The sequence below is a fragment of the Mchenga conophoros genome, linkage group LG16, assembly GCF_057382185.1.
Source record: "Mchenga conophoros isolate Kocher_MC1m ecotype Shallow Benthic linkage group LG16, M_conophoros_male_GT1.1, whole genome shotgun sequence".
Lineage (NCBI taxonomy): Eukaryota > Metazoa > Chordata > Actinopteri > Cichliformes > Cichlidae > Mchenga > Mchenga conophoros.
The window spans coordinates 25584695-25611800 of NC_140541.1; the positions used below are offsets into that span (position 1 = coordinate 25584695).

A 27106-nucleotide genomic window follows, 5' to 3' on the forward strand; every position below is an offset into this window, starting at 1 on the left:
GGAATTTTAAGTTTTTCTTAATAAAAACGTTCAATAATATGGTAGCCTTTAAAAAAAGTCAGTAGAAATAATATGAATTTTGATTCCTTTACTTCTAATTGAACTAATTAAAAATAACATTAAAACAATGTCATTTCCTGAAGAAGTCTCAGTTCCTAGCCTTTAGCTTTAGCTTCAATAGCTCTAAAGAACGGGATCAGTTGATGTGATAATATTAGCCTCAAAGTATAAAAATGAATGACCAGGATTCATTTGATAATATTGACCAGCTCCTCTTTCACCTCGGTAAATTCACTTATTCAGTTTATTACAGTTTATTACATCAGTTATGTTATCTTGGATTAGCATTAGCTTATTAGCTGTATGGCTAAATGTCAGTCACAAGCCAGGAAGCTAGCTAGACAACATGACAATTTAAACAATGTTAAAAAGGTTTTAGAGGTTTATTTATACTATTGTTGTTTTTGTTATTATTATGAAAGATAAGTGTTATATGTACTTTTTTATAGCTCTTCAAGCTCGGGAGCTATCTCAAAAGAAGAATGAAATTAACCAACAGACTAAAGGTATGTGTTGATGCTAATGTTGGTGTAAAACAGTGGCTTAAGAAAGGTAATGATAAACTGGGCTAAAGACAGGCCTTTGTGTCTTTTGTTATTAGATATTAAACACCATTAAGCTTTTTTTTTTTTGTCAGTTTAAGTCACAGAGCCCCTCTTGGCCACCTTGATGTGTCCTCCCTGTTTCTGTCTGCATGTTATATTATGATTGGGTCTATATTTTGTTGTACAACACCAAAATGTTTGTAGTTTCTCCTCTGTACTACACAAAATTAAGTAATCAATACATCATTAAAGCTAAAACTCTGTACTTTAATCACATTTTGATTGTTTTATTTAAAATTCACAAGTGGTAACGTGAAGGACCAAAATCAACAAAACTGTATCTATGTCCAACAACTGTATACTTAATGTCTCAGTAGTTGTTAGTCACTTGTCCTTTTGCTGACTTCTCGCATTACGTTGAAGGGTGGTTTTCTCATATGTAGGTGTGTTTTTATTTCCTGCTTTTGTTCTCTTCCCTCATTTCTAACTGTCTGTCATTAGATTTCCTTATTTGATCACTTTCTCCTGTACTCAATCTACTCTTTTGTGTATATGTATAGACTTGCCACGTCAATTATCACCTTGTCTGTTTGTCTACCTTTTGTTTCACGAGCCCATTTCTATTTAGTTTTTCTTGTTTTGTTTATGTTTTTTTCTCTGTTTCTGTTTTTTGGATCAATGACTAAAGGGTTTTTTTTGTTATGCTTGCCTGTGGGTCCAGTCTCTAGCATTTTATGATACTAAGTGGCAGTATCCTCTTTTTAATATCTGGTCACCTTGTCTTGAGTCATTTAAAAACATTGCCCATTCATTCCCTTGTATAAGGTCCATTTAGCCCACTATTGTTTAAAGATCCCTGCTTTAGTACTGATTGATCAGGCTATCCATTGAGTACACTTCCAACCACCTGACTAGCCTTAAGGGATTTGATTTTAAAGTGATAGTGTCCTTTTGAATTTCCTTATCAGCTATTAACAGAAGCACAATGTTGGGGAATCCTGTATCATGAACTTTATCTTTTAATATAAGATTATTGTGTGCTGTGTTAATGTGTTTGGCAACAGTTTCCAGAGCCAACATTGCTGAGAAGAAGTCTTACATTGAAGCAATCAACAGAAATATTGAGCAACTTGAAGAGGAAATCAGTGTGAAAGAGAGCACTGTAACACGTAATAAAGCAAATGCAAAAAGGTACAGCATTTTGTAAAATTAAACAGGAAATAAATGTGCCAAACCATGATAGATTACGGTGCAGGAAGATTGTGCAAAAGTGTTGAGCCACCTCTCATTTCTTTATATTTCGCTCCAAGGAGCCAGACTTTCTTGTGATTTTTACAGTGGTCTTGAGTATTATTTCTCCAGGCTTTCTGAAGGTCTTTTAAAGTTTTTCTTTGGACATTTGGATGCTTTTTCACTCATTTTCAATCTAGTCCTTGTTCATGACCAATGTTTTTTTTGTTGTTGTTGTTTGTATCTTTATTAACACTGCCACTTAACACTGACCTGTGAATCATTCAAGCATAAAAATGCATCTAAATCAAGGAATGAACCAGTATTTTGTCTGCACATAACAGATAACGTAGCAAGGAAGTCATTTTAAACTGTATTTTTAGGCACTTTGTAATTAGCACCCTGCCCTAAAAACATATAATTTACTCCCATTTCTTGAGTCGATTCTACAAAAAATGCCAAAGATAACTCAGTTTGATAGAAATGAAATAGCATTTTGCACCAACAATGATTCCCAAAGAGCTTAGCTGAAAACTTGGTATATCGCAGGATGGTTCTTAAAAAGAAATAATAGAAAATAGGACAAGTGGAAGATAGAAGAAGTGATGGAAACATTAAAAAGCTAAAGATGAACAGGATCTCAAAGTCCTATCCTTGAGAAATAGAGAAAAAAAAGTCCAGTAAAGACTTGACACAGGACCTGAGAGATAGATCTCTACTGTTCACTGAAACCAAACAAAATTGGTCTCACTGGAAGGATGATTGTCAAGAAGCCATTCCTAAGAAGTGGTATGCCAGGCTGAGGTATGCCAAATTACACGGGACTGGACTGAAAATCGGGGAACAAGGTCTTATGTAGTGATGAATCCCATTAGTTTAAATTGTCGTCAGTATGTACAGAGGAGGTCAGTCAAGTGTCTACAGCCAGCTATAACACATGGTTAAGGCTAGATGATGGTTTGAGGCTCCATTTCAGCCTGTGTTGTTGTCAAAACTGGTGAAGTAATGAACAAAGGACACTCTCATCAAATTTTGATCCATCGTGCACTATCCCCTAGAAACCCTGTGATTGGGAACAGCTTCATTTTTTGTTAGTTCTTTTGTAAGTTCTAAAAAAGTCTTTTACTTAATTAATATGTAGCAAGTGACAGAGTAAAAGTAAATAACCTACAGAGTACCTGCTTGTCTTTTATATAAATTTAGGATGAAGGCGATTAACGGCCTGCTTCTTCAATATGAGCAGACGTTGAAAGCAGAACTGGAGAAAAGAAAAGCCGACTACAACCATGACACGTGGGTTCATTTAGCAGCCTTGTTTGTGATTAATACTTTTGTGTGTTGGAAACAGACATGTTAAATGTTCTTTATTTATACCTAAACAGGGAGGTCTTTCAAGAAAGGATTGCAAGCTACAGAAAGATTTTCCAGGAGCATAAAGAATATTATTTACAAAATCCTCTTGCTGAAAAGCTCCTCGTGCTGAAGGCTGAAAAAGAGGAAATTGAATGTAGGATCAAAGCTTGGGATGAACAAATAACAATGAAGCAGAAGGAGCTGGACCATCTTACTGGTGATAAACCTTTCGTATCTTTGAGCTTTGCTCTGTTAGAGCTGAAAATTTTTACAGCTTGGTATACAGTCCCTTAAATTTTTGTCCGAACAGGTCCAGTAGTTACTTCATTTTCCACCGAGAAACTGCCAGATAGGTATTTTAGTGAATCACTCACAAAGAATAATCACATAGCTTACAGGAATGGTCATTTCTGACTGACCGAGCCCATTTTTTGTTTCTAGTGCTTTTGGCTTGCAGCCTGTAACAGAACAAGAGAATGGATTTGATCATCAGACAGCCAGGGACAGAGAGCCTTCCATTGACATCTCCTCTCTGCATCTCAATCAGACAACGGTACAGATTTAGTATTTTATTAAATGCATCTAAACACTGGCAAGCAATCATGAAAGGCAGTTAAAGCTGTTCCAGTTATAACTTCACACTTTGATAAATCTGAGCATTTGTTACAGAGTGGTCATAAAACATCTGATGAAGAGGTAAATGCTGAAGAGATCCATGAGGAAAACATCCAGGATTTACTCACCTGTAGTACTTCCCCAGAGGAAGGAAGTAAGGAGCTGTGGTCCAGTCAACAGTTTTGTGGTGAGTCATATGCTGAAGGGTGTGTATTCGGGGTCACTCACATTAAAAGGGGACATTATTTGACTCTTCTTACTCATAATATAGATTGATTGCTGTCTATTTCAGTCTGTCTTTGGATGATAAAGAAATATGTAAAGTAAAGATAGAAAGGACTAAAGATAGGAAAAGGGCAATCACAAGCTTTCTTTTTTAAGCCAGAGAGAAAATCTCACTATTCACCATTGAGAAATTTAATTTTTTTAAAAACAACAAATGACATATTCTGTAAATAAAACCATCCTGTTTTATAATTACAGGGAAGTCTGTGCAATTACCTACACATTTTTACAAATGTATTTTTTAAAATTGAATCCCAAACAGTCATCCTCATCATCTAGCAAGATTAAGATGACCCTGGTAACTTATGTGATACTGAAAGCTCAAGCTCGACATAACCTGTTAATCTGGCTTTGTGGTGCGCCTCTCTGGTGCCACGAGTTTAGTTTGAATGATCATGTTAATCAAACCACGTGAACAGAATATTTGCTTCTTCAGATCAGAATCAGCCAGAGGACATGCACACTGAGGAGCAGGAAGAGGAGACTTCACAAGAACACCAGGTTTTCTGATTTTTTGTTTACTATACTTGCAATTTCTGCTAATACACCTGAACCAGTTAATCAAACAAATTTGCCAAATGTATTGAATGTATAACTTTTTCTTTTTTCTTGTTATTTCTTCTTGCTGTCCTAGTTTACCTTGCTGTCTCCACAGCAGTGTGTGTTATAAATAGGTAGTTGCGGCTTCTAGTAAAGGCATTCCACAGTTTTGTATGCCTTTACTAGAAGCCGCACTGCTTATCATATAGAAACCCAGCACAGGATTAGAAATTACCACTGTTTGTCAGAAACCTACATGAAAAGCTGGGGTTGTAGGGGTTACGAGGTAACCTAACAACAGACCGAAATGTGCTGTTTTGTGGGAAATGTAGTCCAGACCTGCAAAGTATGATTTTGACATTTTTATCAATGAAATACAATTTTTAAGACTTTTAATAATCTATTCTACTGTATCAGAGAAGTTTAGAAGCCGTGTATGTTTCCAGGAAAATATCAAGTTGCTAGAGGCACTCCACAGAACAGTATTGCCACAATGGAAAACCCACTTTTACAAGTATCCATCCGAACTGTTGGAAATGCTTTGACCCCCTCGACAGGAGAAGCTGCCCACAGTTTTCTATGCAGAGGAGATTTTTGAGAGTGAGATGGAGAAGGGAGCAGCTACACATGAAGAGCAGCCACCACACGACAAGGACGATGAGGAACTCGCTACTTCTTCTCAGCCTCCATCTCAGGAGACTGATCCTCAGTCAAAAATTACAATTGCGTCTTCAACCCCGACATTCTCATTTAAGTAAGACTTTGGATGAGTGGTCTGATGCTTTGAATTACACTCACTCAAGTCCTGACAACTGGTTTTCGTGTGTTCGCTGTAGCTTTAGCCCAGCCAGCTCCAAAGATCAAGGGAGCTCTGAGACCAAATCTCCAGCTTTCTTGTTCTCTCTGAACTCTGATCCCAACACACCAGGCTTTCCTGGATTTGGATTTGATGTGGGCTCATCACAGGAGGAGGTGAGGAATAAATGATCTCACAGAAATCATTGTGTAGGTTTTTAGGCATCCAGCTCATGGTGTCTTACATGCTTGAGTTTAGGGAAACTGGACGTCCTTTTTGGCTCATGACGATGTTTTATTTCCCATCCCGTTATTATAGTTAAATCAAATCAAATCAAAATAGATCACTTTTATTGTCACATCACATGTGCCACTGGTACAGCACAAGCAACAGTGGTAACTAAAATAAACCTAAAAAAAATTTAAACTAACATAAACAATTTTGTGAACTTGGAAAATAAAATAAAACAAGATAAAAAAAAAAAACAGGAATAAATAAGGAAAAATAATTAAATATCCTTAGTTTTTGGTATCTGTTACTTTGGTAAAAATGTTACTATAGCTTTCCTGATGGGGCATTGTTGGATGTGTTTTCCTAAATATTGCTTCTAACATATGGCCTCCTTATACAATAATAATTAAAAAGACTAAAACTAGCACCGAGTCTAATAAAAAGTAAATTACAACCATACAGTAAAAACTATACTGAAACAAAACTCTGGAAAATAACTGAACCTAAACTTAACTAAAAACAAATAGTCAAAATGAAAAAATAATGAAAACTGATTATAAAGTACAAAACTATTATTAACTCTGGTTTCAACCGCCACTCACACTGTGACCCATGTGGGAGGGCCAGTGTTTTGCAGAGAATTCACACCATTGCTTCTGTGACCTTTAACAGCCCTCATGACAGCATGGGCCAGCAACTCTCAGGACCAACTCCGGGAGGCTAAATATGTCAGATTCCTCTTGGATAAGGCTTGAAACTTTCTCATGAACCAAAAAATCCCCCAAAATGTCCAGTTGCCTTCAACAAACAATTAAGACAGAAAAAAGTATTTTCCTGCTTTTGGAATTACCTCCAGGTTTCTTTGCAGGACTTTTTCGGTTTCACTGGATCTTTGTTCACTGAGAAGGTAATGTTTTTTTCACTGAAAGCCTACTCTACTTCATGTCGTCTCGGTTTTGGAACAAACATACTAAACTATGATTAACCATTTCTAGAAAACCGCTGAATCTAAATCTTCAAGCAGTAAGTATCAAACCACAATGTGTTTGTGTGGTGTGTCGTTTTGGACCACTGATGTGTGCTGTATATGATTTCACAGGCCCTCAATTCCTGTTTGACCAACCAGAGACATGCGAGGACTTCCAGTTTGCTTTTGCCACCAAGAGCCCTCAATCAGCTAAAAACGAAAATAGTGGAAATGATTTTCCATTTTCATTCAATTTCTAAGAGCTGTAAAAGTGTTTTCAAGTTAAGTTCTTCCATCTTATGTTGTGACATTAGCGGGAGCTGAAATAGCAACACATTTTTTGCTCTGTTGAGCAGTCATTATTAATTTGCAGGTTTAACCTAAAGTGAAAATTCAAACAACAATTAACTGATTTCTAATAGAGTTCAATAGAATTTTATTTAAGACAGATATAGAGACAATAATACACACGTAAGTTCATATTTCTTTACAGATTTCATTGTTCATGTGAAATTGTTTTTTGTGAAGTTTAGTTTGTTTACAGGTGTGTGTTCATATTTTGTTGTTTGCTGTTCGGTTTAAAAGGCAGAAGCAGTTTTCAGTCGAACAGTATTAAAAAAAAACAAACGAAGACACTTAACTGGCCACTTCAGGTCACATTCAGACATTTCATGTGTTAAATAAGATTATATAAGAGTATCTCAATAAACATTTAGTAGCTCTTATTTATAGCTAATAAAATATTAATAAAACTGTAATAAAACTGTTAAAAAGATTCCTTTATCATATGATTTCTGGCTCATTCACTCATGATTTTGGAGAGAAAGCATTTATAACACCTTGCATACAGTCTTGTTTCATGGCACAGTCAGTAGTTAATCTATAAAATGTTTTGTTCAGTGGCACTTATGACTGTCTGTTGAGCAGTGGTTTAAATATACAAAGCCTCCCTTGGATTTTGGCACAATAAGAAAACATTTGTGCTGAATTCCTTGTCAAATAAATACTGGTACACAGGTGAGATCAGTGCTGGCATTTAGAAAGTATATTCATGGTCATTCAAGTTTAAGAGATGGGCATGGAGTAAAGGTCCCGCCACCTATTGTGCCCATACAGTATGCCCCCTAAGCACAAACAAAAAAGTCTGGGCACAAATTGGATCATGACCAGAACTTCTCTGAGCAAATAAAAGCAACTTTAGTGCATGAAGGAGCACACAAAACCTCTGAATCCATCAGGTTAACCGATATATCAGAGGGCAGAGCAAGGGAGTTCTGCATTTTGATGGAAAGCATTGAAATATCTTTACGTGAAAACAAGAAGTCAGGCAGTCAAATTGAAAGCCCAAGCTTGTAAAGAAAGGTTACATACGATATGTGATGATGAGAATTAAAAATGATGGATAAAAGCTAAAAGGTGCAAAGCATGCTGCCATTTTACAGAGAGCTTAGAATCCACTGTCAATGCTGATGGAGCGTTGAGTCACATGTTCAATCTCTCCTGGGACATATTCATTGAAGCTGGTTTGGTACTTGGCCAACATCTTTAGCATGGGCCGCAGTTTTAACCACCACTCTACCTTGGGCATCCGGTGCCTTGGAGATTAAAAGGATAATAATTAATAAACAAGACAATGTGTTTTCCAAAAGCAGCATATTTTAGATTTTTTTTGTATTACTTACTCAAAATCGGTTATTTCCTTCAGTTCAGTGACAGGGGTGAATGAGACAACCTTCCTGTTAAGGCCGATGACACATGCTGTTTCTGGTGAGTTGTCAAACACTCGGCCTGGTGGAAAAAAATTCAGTCAATACACCTGATGTTTGACTCAGGATTGCTTCATGTTCTATCAATGCCATCCACGACTTGCAGTAAACCTACCTTGTCGGTAGTTTTCAGTCAGTTTCTCTGAAAGCCACTCGATAGCTTTCACGCCCAGCTTCGTGCCAAAATTTCTATCAAAGGGAGAAGGTGCCCCGCCCTACAGCCCAAACCGAGAACAAAATTATCACATCAAAATGCCAATTGCAGTTGAGGTCAGACATTTAAATATACTCATCACAGGCATGAATGTCATGTTGATTTGGGGCTTTTAATGATCTCTTTCAACTGTTGTTTTTCCAGGAATGACGAATTGTGTGCACACGTTTGAATTTATTTTTGGATTTTCTCTCCACACAAGGTCAAAACTGTACACACAGGTTCAAATATATATGTGCAAAAGGTTCTAAAATGGCTTTTAGCTTGGCAAGGTCAAGGACTATTAGCATCTCGTCAATGATCATGATTGACTACAGTGGTAGTTTCTCTGCTAGAATAAAAAGGTTTTTGTTTGACAGCAGTCATTGGATTGACCATTACTCAGCACAATGGGAAGGTCCAAAGAACTTAGTGACGATCTAAGAAGTATTGTCACTTGGAGCCATTTCTGACCAACCACAGATTCCAAGATCGTCAGTTCAAGCTATATGGTCTGGAAGAAGATCCAAACTGTCAACCTCAGATGAGAGGAAATTGGTTAGGATTTGCAGGAACCACCAAGGCTCAAGCCTGCTATGAAGTGGAAACTGCTGGAACACCAGCATCATTGTCTACAGTGATTCAAATGTTACAACACTATGAACTATAAGGATATGGGCCAAGAAAGAAGCCCTTTCTCCAAAATTGACACCTTCAGACTTGACATGGACAAGTCAAAAGCCTTCTGGATAAAAGACTTATGGTCAGATGAGACAAAGATTGACCTTTTAGGCCACAATGAAAAGGTAAATTTGGAGGAGTAAAAGTCAGACTTTTGAACCTAAGAACACTAACAGCATCATGCTTTGGGGCTGTTTTGCTGACAGTGGTACTGGTACATTGCAAAAAGTGAATGGAGTAATAAAGGACGAGGACTACCTCCAAATTCTTCAACTTAATCTCAGTTCAACAGCTAAATAGTTGAAATTTGGAGACAAACATGAGGACAGCATAAACCAGAAATAAAATGATAATATTCAAGGATGTTTTCATCAGCTTTTTTAACTGCAGTTGGGTGTTAATTTAAAGCGTAGTAAAGTTGATTTAGCAAGACATTGAAACTCATTCAACCTTAAGACATTCCCGAGACCACTGTCTAGCATGTTGATTTAAAAAAAATCTAAAAATAATTCAAACACGTGCACCTAATTGTTGTTTTTGTTTTTTTAAGTTGTTAAAGATGCTGTACAATCAATAAAAACAGAACAGCTCAAAGAAATCATTAAAAGCACAAAACAATCATTCCCATGACGAGTCTATGTAAGCTTTTGACTACAACTCAAAGTTGGAAAACTGATCCATACCTGCTGGAGGTGTCCCAACACGTTGACTCTGCAGTCAAAGATGTTCTTCCCTTCTGATGAATACAGCTTATGGATGAAATCTGTAGTGTAGTTTTCATGGCATTTTTCATTCCTGTCATGACAGAGAACATGATCAACAAAGGAGTGCCACAGTGTTATTGGATGCAGGCTCAGCTAGACAATTATAAAAACTGATGTGGCACTTATACAATAATTATCCATAATTTTCTGCTGCTGATCCGGTATCTGGTTGCATGGGCAGGAAACTAATTTCCACAATTTGAATCTATCTATAAATACATCAATTCAACAATTTGTGTGCTTCACATGGAACATAGAGTGAAATAATGAAGTCAAAATACATAATACATCTTCTATTCTATGAGTAAATAGCTGCAAACTAAAACTTAGCTGTACTGTTCTACCTGAAGACAGTCCTGTGAGCGCTGCCTAACATGTCAATTTTAAATCTCCCATTGTTCATTTCGGCTCAGATTGGGTGACTGTCAAATCGGGTTGATCTGATATCCTCGTGTTGGTGTTGTTCCCAGATCATCATACTAAATGTTGTTCCAGGATCAACATTGCAAGTGACCAATCAGAATGTTGTGACGTCATACCTTTGAGACTTCGGGAAAAACCGGCGTAAAACAAAAAACTGTACTTAAGCTGCGTGAAACCGCCTCTGTCCGCCGATCAACGGACCCTGACCCTAACCCTAACCCTAACCGTAACCCTTTAATAAACAGTAAGCAGAATTGATATTGTCCTTGCAACATTGGAATTTCATAAATGCACGAATGGCTTGGCGCGCAAAGGAATAACGTCACAACAATGTGATTGGTCACTTGCAATGTTGAACCTGGAACAACATTTTCATGATGGTCTGGGAACAACACCAACACGAGGATATCAGATCATCCGTCAAATCGCTGCATGAGTTCCTCAATTTTTAGACTTATCAAACTATTCAGTGACCTCTTGTGCCCTCACTGTAGGAAAAAGGATACATGCAATACAGCTTTTTCCTTTAATTTGTCACTTGTTTAAATTTAGTTCACTCTATAAAATGTTACGTACCTCAGGATTAGACCTCGTTGGACATCTTTCTTCATCTTTTCAGATAAGTGCTCCACATTTGTCTGCAAACAGTTCACATTATTAGAGGAAACAGTGCTGTGAACATCACAAAAATGACTTTAGACAATATCTTTTTCTTCTACCTTAAGGTCAAGGATGTTAAAGGGATCTTCAAAAATGTAGGCTGCATCAGCACCCACTGCTATGCCAGTAGCGGATGCCAGATATCCACAGTACCCACCCATGGTCTCCACCACAAACACTCGTCTCTTGGTCCCACTGGCAGACTGCTTGATCTTGTCACAACTCTGCAGAAGAATTTGATTCTTTGGTTGTAATATGATATTTTAAGATATTTTCCGTTTGACACCATTCTCTTGAAACTCTAGAGACTGTTTTGTTGGGAAATCCAATTACATCAGCTGCTTCTGAAATACTCAGCCTGTCTGGCACCATCAACCATGCCAACCATGCTCTTTTCCCCCCATCCTCATGTCTACATGCCTGTTGAATTGCTGCCATGTAATTGGCAGATAAGATATTTGCATTAATGAACCAGTGAGCAGGAGTACCTAGCAATGTAACCTGTGAGTGTCCGCTATTAATATAGGTTTAGAGTGATAAACTGTACCGCACCGTTTCATTTTCCATGTCTTCAAAGCTGGAAGATAACATCTCAAACACTAAATGTTTCTATTTGGTTTATATGCAAAATTATAATAAAAATGAACAAAAATTAAATAAACTCAAGTCTTTTAAACAGCTTAAAGGTCAAAGCAGTTGTGATTTCAAACTTAACACTGCAAAGAACAACATTTGTACAGAAAGCCATACAAAAATATATTTCTGCTGAGCCCTACCTCCATTGCACAATTGACAGCAGTGTCTGTACCCACACTGAAGAAAGTTCCCGGGACGTTGTTGCTAATGGTAGCAGGGATAACGACCATGGGGATGCAGAGCTCATCGTAGTGAGTCCGGGCCTCGTAGAGCTCAAGCACACCTTGGTACCCCTTTGAAAGTCAAAGGCATACAGGTCAATATTAACACGGTAACTTATGGCTCGAATAATTTAGATTTGACACTTTTGTGCTTGTTATACCTCAAACCCTCCTATTACAAGCAGAGCTGAGATTTCGAACTTGGTGATGGTTTCCACAATCTTCTCCAGGTGAGAGTTGGGAAGAGTCCTTAAGAAGGAAATTAAACAAAACTTGTCATCAGCGTATGGCAAAATCTCGTAACACCTAAGCCACTGCTGCGTTAGGTTAAGCCTTTAAGATCAGGTAAAGTGATTCATATCAGTGAAACACTCACCGTTTTGTCCCCAGCAGTGAGCTTCCTTGGCCCGTCCATCCAGCCACACTGTGCCATTCCATCTCAAACACCTGCAGACAGACAGGTTGAAGAACACTTTCCTTTCAGTCTCACACAGGTTACTGTGGAACTGCTAAAATCTCCTTCAGTGTTAAAAAACAAACAAACAAAACAAAAAATTACAGCCTCACCGCTCCATCGGCAAGTCCCAGAAAGCCGTCATTGACCCCGTAGACTTTGTGTCCACGAGAGAGCCCTGACCTCACCGCCGACCTCACTGCAGAATTCATTCCTGCCGCCGGAGCTCCCACGTTCAGAATAGCAAAAGAGAAGTTGCTCTGAGGAAGCATAAGTCAGACATAAAAGAGAACACCAAGATTAAATCCTGGGATCATTTCACATCATTTATGGCTTAAACTGTCTACAAGTCCTCCAGACCTACCTTAGACTGAGGAGGCTTGTGGAAAGCGAGACTCTTGTAGATGTTCCAGTTGCTCTCAAAACTCCTAAAAGTACATCGTTAGTTTAGTTTTTTTAATTTGCAATAAAAACAATAAGGTGACATAAATCAAAACTCTCACCCTCCACGCAGTTTAATGGCTTCATCAAACCTCTTCTCATTCATGGCCGTCTGCACCAACTTAGTCTGCAAAGGGTGGTGCAGTAAAACCAGAGCTCAGCATCTCACTTCTGACCTGTTCTGTTCATTACAAATAAATTACACGAGGACAGGAGAGAGACTCACCATCTCCACACACTCCACCAGAGGGAGGCGGACTGCTTGGTTGCCCGACAGGCCGATGACACAGGCGGGGGTTTCAGGAGAAGCCTCCAAGAGGGCGACGACCGCTTCCACACCCAATATGCTGCTCTGGAAACACGTGTTTGGATATATGTGCAATTAAGACAGCACTGACATTGAATACTGGGAATTAACCTCATACTAATTTGAATATTTATTTTTTTTTAAATCTACTCAGGCAGCCTTTGTTAGTATGCATCAATAGATTATTTTATTATCGGTATCAGGTCATCTTGTTGTGTATTATGCCACATACAGAAACTCATCCTGTGCTAGTTTTCTTCGTGTAATCAGTTTGTGTTAAGTCTGATTGTGGCCACTTGTTAGTAGTGCAGGTTCATTGTGTTAAATAGTGTTTAATAGGGCTGTTCGATATAACGATATATATCGGATGACGATATAAAAACGTCTATCATTTCATTTTTCGCTATCGTTTCTTTCGTGGTGTCACAAAATAAACTGTTTACGGCAATATTTTTTCATCATTTTGATGGTCACTGTAGTGGCTATATTAATTTCTTAAAGTTCTCTATTTCTCTTATATTTAATATAACCACACTACTGACGGACAAGCGCCTGTTTTTATGGGTTGTGGTTAGCAACAACGACGGTAACACCATCGCGTGTCCGCTTGTTTATGTTCCACATAAACCTTTCACAATAAAGCTCAAGATCCTGTTGACTTTTCAAAATAAACTGAATCACGTGAAAGAGCAGATTATTTACGGATGAGAAGTAAAAAAGAGCCGCCAGGTGCTAAAAAATAGACCTTAGACTCAAACGTTAGAACAGGCTTTTCCCCGCAGCACCCTGTGTAATAAATACTCACAAAACAACTTATGTCTAAAAATGTATAGTTTCATGCATCGGTTAAAACACTCGACTCCAGCTACATGACGCGCAGCTGGAAACACTTCACGCAAGTCGAGCTGCCCGAGATTCACAGAATTTACAGAAAATGTTACATTTTTGTGATTTATATCGTTATGGGACGATAGAATTCTTATATAAGGATAAGAGATTTTGGTCATATCACACAGTCCTAGTGTTTAATTATCATTTTAATGGTCAGCCAAAAGGAACAATCAGGAATATTGACAGAATAGCTTTGAGACGCAGTTATTTTTGTTAATGTCCCTGAATTTATTACTTCAACAATATTTACAAGTTTTATATGAATATGAAATCTGTTGTTCAGCTTACCAGCATTCTGTCAAACGCTGAGGGAATTCCTCCTCGCTGAACGTGGCCAAGTACTGTCACTCTGGTGTCATAACCAAGTCTCTCCTGCACCAGCTTAAAAACAAACACATGGAAGAATTTCAGTGTTTTATGCATTTGAAAAAGCTCTCAGCAACAGCTGTCGCCAAGAAAAACTACAGCCGACCTTTGCAGGAGTGAAATAAACAATCTATAAATCAGTATCTGATATATTCAGATTGTAGTGCTGCATTAATGTGCGTTGTCTGACTTACATCTTTTATATAATTTGAGGAGATGGGCTTGCCATTTATGTCAATGGCTCCTTCTGCGACGATTATGATGTTCAGTCTCGACCCCCCGCTTGTGCGGCTCTAGAAGGAAACGGGTAAAACATGTTATTGTGTCATTAAGCACAAACCTGTGTCCAAGTTCTTTAAAGTCAGAACAACTACAGTCAAAGGAGGACTGTTATTTCCATCTGGAGTAATTTATCTGGTGAAACGGCTCTGTTTGGGAACTTTTAAAAAATGAAAACCATAAATCAGGGAGAGCTTCCTGTACTACTCTATGTACACAAAAAAAGCTGGAGGTGGCAACAGGGCAGGCAAGACCCTCATTGGACAGAGCCGACTTGGTTTGCACAGTGCCTTGCAGATGCACAGATGCTTGTATGACATTAGCAAACTGTCCTGCTTTCATGGCATGCCTAAACTGACACTATGCCCAATTCGTCTACTTCGACACAGGCCAAACCTGTCATGTGGATACACACAGTGAATGTAAATCAGTATATGCATGGGGCTAACATACAGTCTGGACTTGTGTCTTACCCCCTTTAGACGGGCACACATATTGTCCTCCCAGCCCTCCTGAGGTGGAGCCTCTGGAATAAAAACCCAGTCTGCCCCTGATGCCAGAGCTGACACTAAAGCCAAATACCTAAAGTTGTAACAAAGAATAAAAGGACAGTTAATGCATAACAAGAGCTGCATGCAGCTGCAGTGCATATGGGATAGCAAAATGGGTTAAAGTGCAACTCTCACCCGCAGTGCCGTCCCATCACTTCCAAAACAAATGCACGCTGGTGGCTGTAGGAAGTACAAAACAGTTACAGTGAGACTCTTTTCCACAAAGTATGTCAGCAAACACACAAAGAACATGCTGGTGTCTGAGAAGGCAAGTCTGGGCAAGATGGAAGTCATGCCAAAAGCCTTGAATGGTGCAAAAGACCACATTCCATTAAGAGTTAATCATTCACTGTTCAGGTATATTCAGATAACTGATAGGGCTGAGATTAAGTAATGCTAAATCATCAGCATTACTCCATGTCTGTTCAAGTAACTGAATACAACTACTAAAAAAAACCCCAACACACACATGAAAAGCTGGAACCACAAAATGTTTGGCATTACTTAATCGCCGACTAATCTTTTCTTGATCTACGTGCAGTATGTTTACTACCATAAATCTGCTCCTTTGAAGTAGCACTGCAGCACATGTGGTGTGCTCGACACATCTTCCTTTCTGTAACTCATTTACTAATTACTCACTTATCCAGTGACCTTGTGCATGCTTCTTTTATGAAACACCAGGCGCTTCAGTGCTGTTCCGAATTACCCAGCGGCTCACCTCTGTGCAGTGGTCATTATGGCGTCAATTATCTCCATGATGCGGTGCAGCGCAGAGTCGGCACCGATGGTCATGTCAGTGCCGCAGAAGTCGTTGTCTATGGAGCCGACGAGGCCCACGATGTTCAAGTTATAATGCTGCTTAGCCATAGTGTCTGTGATCCTTCCTTAAGTAACACACACACACACAAGTGTTGAAATTAAATAAACTCCAAACACGTTTCTGAGACTTCAACAAAAAATGACTCCACTTCTTGTTTCTGATATGCACTCTGAGTAGTTTGATCTTCTTGAGCAACACTCACCTTTCTTTACGAGTTCATCGAGTAGATCGCTCCACTCATTGCGGAAGATGTTGGCTCCGGTAAGGCTGCCGTCGCCGCCACACACGCACAGGTTGGTGATGCCTTTCTTTACCAGGTTGAAGGCAGCGGAAACTCTGCCCTCACGCGTCATGAAGGCCTTGCAGCGGGCACTGCCTATCACGGTCCCACCCTGCAGCAGAGATGTAAAACTAGTCAAAAACCAAACTAAGGCAGACAGAATATTTTAATCAGGCATTTTGTAGATCAGTGAGATTCATAAAGCAATGGTTCGCATTTTTGGTGGATACAAAATTCAAACAGCTAGTTGTGAAATAATTAGATTTTTCTCCAATTGTTTTGGTTTTGACCTCTCAAAATGCATAAACATAAACCTGGGGAGGAGGACTCACACAACAATAGAAGGGTGGGAACCACAGGTACACACAGATTAGATTTACCTGCAAACGGGATACTCTGGCAGATAATCTGGTGGTAAGCTACAATTACTACCTCACACTGAAAGACTCTGCTAACCAGGCAAGCTGCAGTTTGCATCCATGTCTGTTGGGACTCATAACATAAATGTAGTGAGATGTTTTGAAGGAATTTAATAAAAGTTATTCAGCATATTTATGTTTGGCCAATAAAAATTGCATCAGAGAGCAAACAACGCTTCAGATCTGGATGTGACAACTTCTAAAACATGGATGCTTCATTAGCACTTTCAACCCAGCAGCACAGGAGATCTACTATACTGGGCTCGAACACATTTTATCTACAGCCACTACAGTTTCAAGGTGGGCACCCAACCAAAACACAGTTCACGTATGTGAAATATGGTCACATATTTGGCACTGGATAAAGGCTGTAAAAATAAGGGAACCTTTGGCTATTTGGATAATAAATGTCAACACTTTATCCTTTTGTTTTAAGATATTTGTATTAAATTTGTCATAATAAATGTCTGAATTATGGCAACAAATGTCCCGGTGACCTTTGATCACCAAATTCCAATCCGTTCAGCCTTGAATCCAAATTATTATTTGTGCCAATCTTGAAAAAAATTAATCAGATGCTTAGACTGTTCCTCCCCTATGCAAGGCCACCTGGAAGACTGTTTACTTAGCCTGACACTCTGAATAGTGCAGCCTGCGTCTGATTAGGCTAAAAGCGCATGCAGCAAAGCTCCTTACCAGGTTACAACCAGTAATAGGAAGAGAAGAGACGAGAAGACATGGATGAAATAATAACAATAAAACTATAAAAAAAAGAGAGAAATAGAGAAAATTTTAAGCTCAGAAAAACAACAACAAAAATTCAAATTCTTTTCAGACATAAGCCACATGAATTTTTAAGGAGATCCTTAAGGGTCTTAGAGAGAGCAAAAATAGGAAACTGACAATTAATTCCTAAATTAGGTCCTCCATAAATTTAACGAGTAAAATCCATGATGGCTGAATTTAATTAGCTGCTTAAGTGTCCATGTCCTGTATGGTGGCTCAGTGTCACACTGCCCATGCTTGATATGAAAATGTCCACTCCTGAAGTGTTTTGTAGCAAAATAACTTTTACTCTGTGCTGAATATCGTCTCTTATAACAGCTACCTTTAACCACAGTAATAGTTTAACCTACCAGCTGAATAATGTCGGTCACACTGTGCCAGTGGGCCAGTTTGATGTTGTCTTCCCCATCCACCAAGCCCTGGTAACCCTGAGGAAAAGAAATTATTATGGAGGGCAGTCAAGCAATAATGAAAAAAGAACAATCTCAGAGTGTTTATAAGCTGTATTTATATGTAAAAGATGGCCAGAGTCAAAATAACACAGCGTACTACAAGTACTTTCAACTCCTCTCTTATCTACAGGGGTTTGCCACACAGATTTTAGATGCCCTTCATTAAGTGCCACTGCACAGCATGTTTACTCATTCTCCTCCTGCTCCATATCTTTAGACAGTGTCCCACATTTTGACTGATTTTGCAAGACACACAGTTTTCAAAAGTCTGGCTTTATACCCACGGCATATAAATGATTAAAATCAAATAAAGGTTAGCCTGTCTAGCCCGTCAGTAAAAGTTACAAGTTACCAAAAAGTCACTAGCATTGCAGAGTTTGGTGAATACGGTAGAAAAACACCACAAAGAAAATAAAAAGCCAATATATACTCAAAATTGTCTCCTTATTGCAAGTTATTTTTTTGCACTGTATTTTATGTGACATAAATCACTAAACATTGCTCAAATAGTCTGATATGGCTCATAAAAAGTATTCCAATCTACAAATGAAGACTGTTACCAGACAGAACAGCAGCTGAAATAACAGTAAAATAAGAATATAGGAGCATGTAAAAACTATCACATGACACCATACGAACAAACTCTAACTTGCTTTTATTCCTTTTGTATTTATTTACCAAGAGAGTTTGAAAAGTTGCATTCAAACACATTTCCACTTTGTCCAGTCTGGTCACCCACCCAGCGGGTTTTTCTACCTGAGAAACCGCATACATTAGCCACGCCCTAAATAATAACGCTGAATCAAGGTAAAACAAATACAGCATTCATGTTTTGAAAGTGACTGTAAAGTGATGGGTAAAACTTCTTTAGGAGTTATTTTATAGGAGTTTTCGTCTGACGAGTCGCCCCCTGCTGGCCATTACAAAGAACATTTCATCTGTCCCACTTGAGGACTCTATCTTTATTGTCCCATTTTTTTAATGCAAAGAGGCTTACATACAAAGCTTGTTTACCTCATGAATGAGATAGACCTTGGCCCCCACATAAATGCCCATCCTGGTCACAGCTCGGATGGCAGCATTCATCCCTAAATCAAGGATAAAAAGTGTTAGATCTTCCTCTTCTTGGGTCTTTGCACACAGGCTGTTGCATCACAGCTCTGCATGGGGTAATCAAACTTCATTATCTGTTATCTTCTCTGACCGCAGCAATAGACAATGGGAGGCTTTGATTAGTCAGAAACAGATACACTGTGTGAGTTCAAAGGGGAGGCAGAAGGGTCTAGCCTTTTAGAAGCACTAACATTGAAGTGTTTTACACCCCTGAAAATGCTTATAAATGGTACTGTGAAGGCATAAAGCATGGGCATACAACCACATCTTAAAGTACTGCTATTATTCCACAATAGTGCATTATGTTGGATTGTCTTAGAATTACTGATGTACGAATGCAAACATCAGATTATTGCTGCAGCAAGTAAAGTAAACAAGTATTACTATAAACTCGTAGTTACTGTGTGACCTTTGATCCCTACTCATCCAGCTGCTATTCCGAGCTGACTACCAGCTGCTGTCACCTCAGCCCTCGACCTAGCCGTTTCCCACCACACAAACACGGGTTTACATCCACACATATTGTCGAGTTGTGAGGTCACCTTGTGCATCTCCACCGCTGGTCAGCACTGCCATGGCCCGACCAGCGCACGTCATCTTCAGCTTCTCTAAGTCCATCAAAGACATTTTTTAATCTCTTCTCCTCGCAGCTACAAAAAAAAGAGAGAATTTGAAAAAATAAAACCCGTCGGCTGGGAGAGTAAAATTAGCTCTTAGTGTCTTGATCCTAGGGAATCTAGCTGCCTCTTCCTCGTTTGCAAGTTTCTCCTCAGCAGATCGTAACTTCCAGCGGTGACACCCACAGTATACAGCTGAGGGGGGATGTTTGCTCTTTTCACCCGCTCCGCCCGGAGCTGCGGTTTTCTCCACTCGCTCGTCTTCGAGAATCTCCGCCTTCTCTCTGAGCCCCGAGGCTTGTAACCGAAGGAAGTGCAACCAGCACGTACACCATGGGCAGGTATTCATACCGGAAGAAGGCGCAATCAGTGGAATAATACAGCAGCAGAACAGAGCATGTAAAACCTCAGGTCTGAAGATGTTAATGAAGTAACTTTGAGAGCCTGCCTATCAACAGGAAGGAGAAGAGCTGGTTTAAAAGCCAACTCAGTAATATTTTATAGTAAAAAATAAAAGTATACAAACTTCTGGGTATAATAAAGTATACAGTGTAGCCTCCACAGGACTACAGTAACGTGCAAATGTCTCGAGCATCCTCTCATTCGTCTGTATTCCAAGCTTTGTCATTCTTAAAAATTTTCTTCAGACATTTACTGCTTTTTCACCCCATCCCCTCCCCTTTTTTAACCTGCCACTAAACACTGACCTATGACTCATCCAACTTATCAAAGAACCATTTTTTAAATTAAAGAGCATGACAAATAACATTATTTGATCCAATTTATTTAGTTTAATTTATGGAAAATGCTAATGATAGCACAGTTTGACAGACCTAAAGTGTTTTTGTACCATAGAGGTCACTCCCAGAGAAGTTTTAGCTGAAAACTTGGCATATCTATGCAAGCTGTGCAGTGTGTTGTGAAAAAATGTGGGGAAACGGGACAAGTAGAGGACAAAAAAGGAAGTTCAAGCTTTAAAAAACATTTAAAAGAAATACTATATAAAGTAGATAAACCGGATCTGAAAGTTATGTCCTTAAGAAACCTGGTCCTTCAGCTGACCCATCTACTGCTCACTGGAGCCTCAATAGAAATGGTCTCAGTAGAAGGGTGGTTGTCAACAAATCATTCTTAAGGTGGGGAAATGTTGAATTACGCCAAAAAAAATACTCAAAAACTGGACTGAAATTAGTGACAAGAAGTCTGATGGAGTGAAGAAGCTGAAACTTTTGGTTCAAATTACTGTCAATATGTACGAAGGAGGTCAGGAGAGCTCTTCAACAGCAAGTGCCTATAGCAGTCTGTTGTTTGGAGCCGTATTTCAGCCAGTATGTTGGGGATCTTGCCAAAAGTGATGGAATTATGAACACAGAAAAACACCACCAGATTTTAACCTACCATGAAATAACAGCCAGAAGATTTCTTATCCAATGGTTGGAAAAAAAAAAAAAAAAAAAATCATACCTGGATTGGAAAACTCACAATGGAACATCATCACTCATGAACTCAGCCTGGCTTTTATTTTACTTCATTACTATTCCTGAAGACTGCTTAATACCTAATAGAGTTCAGGCTGTGTTGAACAATTAATGTGGTCATACCAAAACACTGAATTGTATATGCTCTGTTTTTGTCTTGTATAATTTATATATTCAGTGAACATTTGCACATTTCAATAAATAAAGAAATGAGGAGTGGCTTAATACTTTCACACAGGAATATACATGCATTTCTGTCTCTCAAGATCTATCCATCTATCTCATAAATGAGATCTAGATAGATATTTATGGAACATTTATGTGTTACCAACAAATAGCTGAATTCTTTTTTGTAACAAAACAGGAAAACAGGTAGATCTTTGAAGGAACGATTGCACCCGTTTTCAATTTTCTTCAGAAAATATGCGGCGTGGCTTTTGCACACACACAGCAAAAAATAAATAGAGGACAATAAAAGAAGCACTAAAGAGTAGGGGACAAACAGAAGAGCCAGACCACAGAGGTTTGGGTACAGTACAGCATTTATTCCATGCAGTTGTTTGCGCTGATTTAATTCTCCCAGTTACTCGTTGCACTGTACACTGGATAATACAGGAAATTGACAGGATTGGTTGATCATAATGCCTTTCAACAGGAAAGAGGATAGAAACAAGAGTAACAAAGAAACATGAGTCCGATAACACAGGACGAGGCAACAGGATGTCCACAGTTAGAGAGACGATTTCACAGAAATTTGAATGCAAGTTGTTTGTTTTTTTCCTAGTAAGAATGAGAGGAAGTGGGGGTCCCCGCAGATGTACCGAGGTCAGCATCGCGCATCCCTCCAGGCTTCACGCCTCATTTACACTGCGGAGACAGCCCACTGACTGACTTATGTTTGAAAGTGGTTCCTAACAACCTACGATGAGATAATTACTGATGTAAAGTCTGCTAAATCAAAGCTAAATGACGAATGGTCCCCTGCAGGGTCAACGTGACGATGCTTTTGTTCAACCACACACACAAATACTGTCCTCTTCCCTGACCAATTCATTGTGCTTCCTTTAAATAATACTTTCCAGGAGAGAAGTCGTAGGTCGTGACATTTCTGAAGCTGCCTGAAATTAAAAAGAACACTACTCCTCCTCACCAGTCATCCAAAATAAATTAAATTCAACAATCATGTAGGCCAGCTACAAAGAAAAAAAAAGAAGATCAAAATTAAATTAAAACTACACAACAATCATACTTCACAGGATATACGCCAGAAGGATAATGTTATTAACAGCTTGATCGGATTACCCCGTCATTACAACACGCTGGGTTATTTCACACGAACGTAAACAAGAATGAAGGAGGAGGTTCGAGGAAAGGCAGAAGGTGTAAGCCTTTCTGAAGCTGTGGAGCAAAAGGCAGTCCGTCCATCGGCGTTAATAATCACCTTGTGCTGCTCGGGTTTATGACTCACACCCTCCTGTAGTGTTCAATACTGATGTGGGGACAGACTTCAAGAGTTTCCTGCTCAACCAGTCCGCTGGTCATCAAGCTCGAGGCTTTGCCAGAGCTGTGCAATGACAAAGAGAGAGAGGGAGGGAGGCGATAATGGGTCACATGACATTTACAGGTGTTTATGTACAGGAGTAACACTGAGATGAGGTCGCTCCGGTGCTCCGTGGCCTCGTCTCTGGCTTATGTTCCTTTATATGCAGAATCTCAGCCGTCTGCACACGCTTGAGCCGGCAGCTTGACATCATTATCGTTAAATTGAAACTGGCTGTTTGTCAGCTTGAAGATCAGATCAGTGAGGATGATGACAGAAATGGGGCTTATTAAAAGCAAAACAAAAGAGAGCTCTCTCACAGATGCAGTATCCCTTTTCAGCGACAACCAGAGAGGTAAAAAGTAATATTGTTCTGGATAACCATCAGGAATTAAATGATGTTAGTCAGAAAAAGGGATGAGTCAGGTTATTTACATAACACAAGCCTAACTGTCGCCATCTAGTGGCTGCCCATATATTGCTCTTGCACAAAACCTGACCATCCCAAGCAGCAAAGACATGGCCACAAAAACAGGGCATTTTAACAACGATATTCAGAAAAATTCAGAGAAAACTGTTTCTGCTGGACGAAGAACCGCAAAACAAAAAACATCAGCGCTTTGTTTTGAATCTTTATCATACCATTTAGCAGCACAGGGTTAGTCATTTTATCACCTTTCACAGAAACACAAAATAAAGATTCCCTCTGATCACATGTTTAAAGATTGCTTTTAGGAGAAGGGTTAGCTCTGTAATCGTGAGATTTTCCATGCATGTATATGGAGTTTACAGGTATGGCTGTTATATGCTAAAACACACCAAGTGCATCACCATCTCATCTTCCTGTGGACGGTCACACAACTTGTCATTAAAGAGAACATTTCATTTAAAGGCTTTTTCTCATACTTTTTTTTTTTTTAAACTTTAAAACAATGTCGAGTCCTGACTGCCTTTCAAAAAAAAAAGCAGCCGTGCATGTTTGTGTGAATTGGAAGTCTTTGGAAAAAAATGTAACTCTAAAGTGCGAAACATCTCACCATTACACAAAAATTCTGAAACCACCTGTGGTATGTGCTAAAAGCCGCAACGCTGATTAGACTGTGCGCCACACTAAAGATCGGAGATGGCCTGAAAGCTGCAGGGAAAGACCTCGAACCAACCATGCATGCATTTTATCCGCTGAAGACACAACTATAAACCCACAAACAACCAGAACAGATTCTTGACAAAATATTAAAATTAGCATTTAACTTATGATTTTTCTAAATTTGAGCCCCGTGTGGAGTTTGCATGTTCTCCCTGTGTTGTCTCTGCGTATGCAGGCTTCAGGTTCGGTTAACAGGGGATTCCTAACTAGCTATAGGTGTGAAATGCGAAGCTCCAGCCTCCCAATCACTCCTTTTTGGATAAAGAGAAGGAACTCTTTGAGCTCTTGCTTTTTCAAACCTTTGATTGCACTTTACTACATGCACTAATGTTCCAAGTTATTAGGAAGAAGTGTAGCATTTATTTTGATTTTGAATCATAAATGAATAAACCATCCAGATTTAAGGAGGTGTGTGTGCTGAGGAGGACAGAGGACATTAGCTAACCATAAGCCTATATTTTTTCAGATTTTTTAAATAATACATTTTTAGTTTGGTCTATATGCTTCTTAACCCCTTATCACAACACATGACAAAATAATTTTCATCTTTCAGGAACCATTTGAATTTTCTCTCAAGGCAAAATCAGTTGAGGAGTGCACATGGTAACATCTCGGCTTAGTTGGTTTTACTGTCCGTGTTCAGCCATCAGTACCTTGTGAATGCTTTGTGGTACCGTGACACAACAAATATCCCTGTGAAGCTCGTGATCCCTTCTTTCTGAAACCCTTTGAATTGTGTCTCTGGCACAAACAGAAACAGAATTACGGTCATTTAAAGAGCTCTTCTAAAAGGGCCCTGCAGCTGGGCTGATGGTGAAAAGAGTTAAACTGATAAATTATTAAACATGTGATCAAAGGCACCTGTATTTGCATGTGTTTGGTGAAAAAGGATTAACCAAGAAACTCTTTAACTATTTGGGACTACATAAGGAAGTATTTTAAGAAAAATAAATAAATCTGGCCTACAAGATTCACACTTTGAATGTGAATGGATTAGTGTTTATTTAAGTATTTTAAGTGCCTTAAAGGAAATTCTAAAATCCCACTCTGGACTTAAAAAAAATAGCCTCTATAAGCAGCTCTGACGCCTGGCGCTCTCCGCTGGCTACCAGTCACTGTGCTCGCGTCTAGCCAGCTAGACATGCAAGATCCTGAACAAGCGACTTCTTTCTCACTCGTGTTATTGCTGTTATAATTTGCAAATAATGACCATTTTGGACATCGGCATAATCCACCCTGCTAGAAAATGATCCGTGGAACATGCCGAACCTGAAGATTTCAAGAAATGGGATACTGCACCTGGATGCCTCGTCTCCACATCCCATTAAAGTCTGTTACAGCAATAAAACGTTGAACATCAAGGCTATCTGTAAGACCTTTTCGAGTATTCCTGCATGGTCCTTAATATGTGCCGCTCAAAAAACAAAAAAAACAAAACACATTCCTTCATATAATTGGTCCAGTCCAGTTTCACAGTCCTTGAACGATCCTGAGATGAGACTTGAAACTGTAATGTCTAATGGAGAGGAAAGGACTTTGCGTTGTCACACTCACATTCACTCACACTCTCACACACAGATAACTCCCTCAGTAACTCTGCCTGTGACATCTGATTGCTGATGACGATGACGTTGGCATGTCTTTAAGAGAAGGACGAGCAGAGTCAGAGAGGAAGAGTCTCTTTTCTTTTTTCTTTTTTTTTCCTATAGCTCTCGGCCATGTCTTTATCTCCGATGCTCTGTCCGCTTCATGCAGTCTTGGGGCAGCGTTTTCATTTCGCGAGCTGCAGAAGCATGCTTCGACAGCTACGTGAGGGCGGGGGGATCCTGAAGAACAGACACATCCGGTGGTTTCAGGGAGGGAGAAAATCCAGTTGCGAGGCAGGTTGTTCATGCTGGTGTTCACAATGTTTTCCATGAGCTCCATGCTCCCCACTTTACTCACAGTGGGGAGGCGGGGTGGAAGCGGAGGAGGTGGGGTACTGGGACTTGATACTGTAAACTCATGATAAAGCAGGTTGGTCAGGCTGCAGTATGAGCTGAGCGATTGCTTGTTGTTTGGAGATGTCTGTCCACAACAGTGAGATGTTGAAAGCCGCTTTTATTCTGGGTCAGTCACCTGAGAGACCAACTACTGCAGTTATGCATCTCCCCACTTAAAGCCATCATCTTCTGATTGATAAGCCCTTCTCATCATTATCATGATCATCATCGTCATCATCTACACCGTCTTCCAGTCCTGGTCTCTCTCCATCACAAAGTAAACCCTTGTTTGGATTCAAAATGTCTGTTTATTTCCTCTCTGTTCAGATCAGAGAAGTCTCATAGCTCCTGAATTTTCCTTCAGAACTCAGACAAAAATAAATTATGAACGTTAAACTATCTATTGTACATTATCATTCAAAAGGGAATCCCTGCAATGGGTTGCCTGAATGCTGTGCTAGATGAGGGGTGGGGGTCATATGGGAGAGATTACATAGGACGTTGCTATAGGGAGCTTTGTTTACAATGTTTGTCCTCTTATTGCTGTATTTTCTGCAGAGCAGAGAAGGACATGATGGCCTCCAGGCAAGAAAGATGATGAGCCCTTTAGGCAGGTTCACCACGAGGAAGGAGCCCCGACTTTGTTGTTTCTAATAGTGGCATCGGAGCACTCTGCTTCTGACGAATCGCAGTCCGAGTCCCCAAACTGTAGCGGATTCTGAGAGACAAAAGGGAACAAACAGGGGAACATTAAGAAAGATCCAGCATCAGGGATGATTTGAGATGCATTATGATCTCAAGAATGAGGTTTTGTGCAATGCAGTAAATAAAATAAACATAAATTAATGTTTCTTATGACTCCAAACAAAAAGGGTTTGGATTCATTAGTTCCAACTTTAAATATGACAGGCTATTTGTATTGCTGACATATCCACCCCTTTATGACCACAGTGGGTGGATGTGCTGCCGGCAAATCTGTAGCAACTGTGTTATGCTATCATGTGAATATGGACCAAAATCTCTGTGGAATGTTTCTAGCACCTTGTTGAGTTTGTGCCACGAAGAACAGTTCTGAAGCCAAAAAACGGGTGCAACCCCCACTTCTTTCAAGGTGCATGTAAGATGTACCATAGTTTATAATAAGGTCAGTATGGACTGATTACACCCAAACAGCCCCTGTGACTCAAAAGCTCAGGCTGCAGACGGCTTTGCTC

At 39.4% G+C, this 27106-nt stretch overlaps 3 protein-coding genes across 10 annotated transcripts in view; 1 reads left to right on the forward strand and 2 right to left on the reverse strand.

Annotated features, from left to right (window-relative positions):
- Positions 1–134: 134 nt before the first annotated feature.
- On the forward strand, positions 135–7078 carry LOC146556914 (uncharacterized). 2 transcript variants are annotated; one of them, XM_085248691.1, is made up of 14 exons: positions 135–285; positions 510–566; positions 1670–1796; positions 3039–3128; positions 3218–3405; positions 3499–3541; positions 3630–3741; positions 3858–3990; positions 4525–4589; positions 5186–5382; positions 5465–5600; positions 6524–6562; positions 6651–6678; positions 6755–7078. In XM_085248691.1, the coding sequence occupies exons 1-14, from the start codon at positions 234–236 to the stop codon at positions 6880–6882; spliced, it is 1395 nt and encodes a 464-aa protein (XP_085104817.1). In that variant the 5' UTR covers positions 135–233; the 3' UTR covers positions 6883–7078. The 2 variants fall into 2 exon arrangements, with proteins under 2 accessions (XP_085104817.1, XP_085104818.1); XM_085248692.1 differs by lacking the exon at positions 1670–1796 and having other exon boundaries at positions 228–285.
- pfkla (phosphofructokinase, liver a) lies at positions 7035–20008 on the reverse strand. Of its 2 annotated transcripts, XM_085248682.1 has the most exons (22): positions 19671–20008; positions 19030–19103; positions 17914–17991; positions 16281–16470; positions 15977–16142; positions 15391–15435; positions 15178–15286; positions 14620–14718; positions 14348–14440; positions 13088–13213; positions 12924–12988; positions 12785–12848; positions 12534–12680; positions 12343–12413; positions 12128–12215; positions 11886–12038; positions 11169–11333; positions 11026–11087; positions 9946–10057; positions 8504–8603; positions 8305–8410; positions 7035–8217 (listed from the first exon to the last, which is right to left on the reverse strand). In XM_085248682.1, the coding sequence occupies exons 1-22, from the start codon at positions 19753–19755 to the stop codon at positions 8070–8072; spliced, it is 2346 nt and encodes a 781-aa protein (XP_085104808.1). In that variant the 5' UTR covers positions 19756–20008; the 3' UTR covers positions 7035–8069. The 2 variants fall into 2 exon arrangements, with proteins under 2 accessions (XP_085104808.1, XP_085104809.1); XM_085248683.1 differs by lacking the exons at positions 19030–19103; positions 19671–20008 and having other exon boundaries at positions 16281–17538.
- A 1739-nt stretch (positions 20009–21747) lies between these two features.
- Positions 21748–27106, reverse strand: part of map3k13 (mitogen-activated protein kinase kinase kinase 13) — a 38009-nt gene continuing 32650 nt past the window's right edge. For all 6 annotated transcript variants that reach the window (XM_085249041.1, XM_085249036.1, XM_085249039.1 and 3 more), the window contains one exon: positions 21748–26610. In XM_085249041.1, coding sequence (XP_085105167.1) covers positions 26509–26610 — 102 coding nt within the window. In that variant the 3' untranslated portion in view covers positions 21748–26508. The remainder of the gene's footprint in view (positions 26611–27106) is intronic.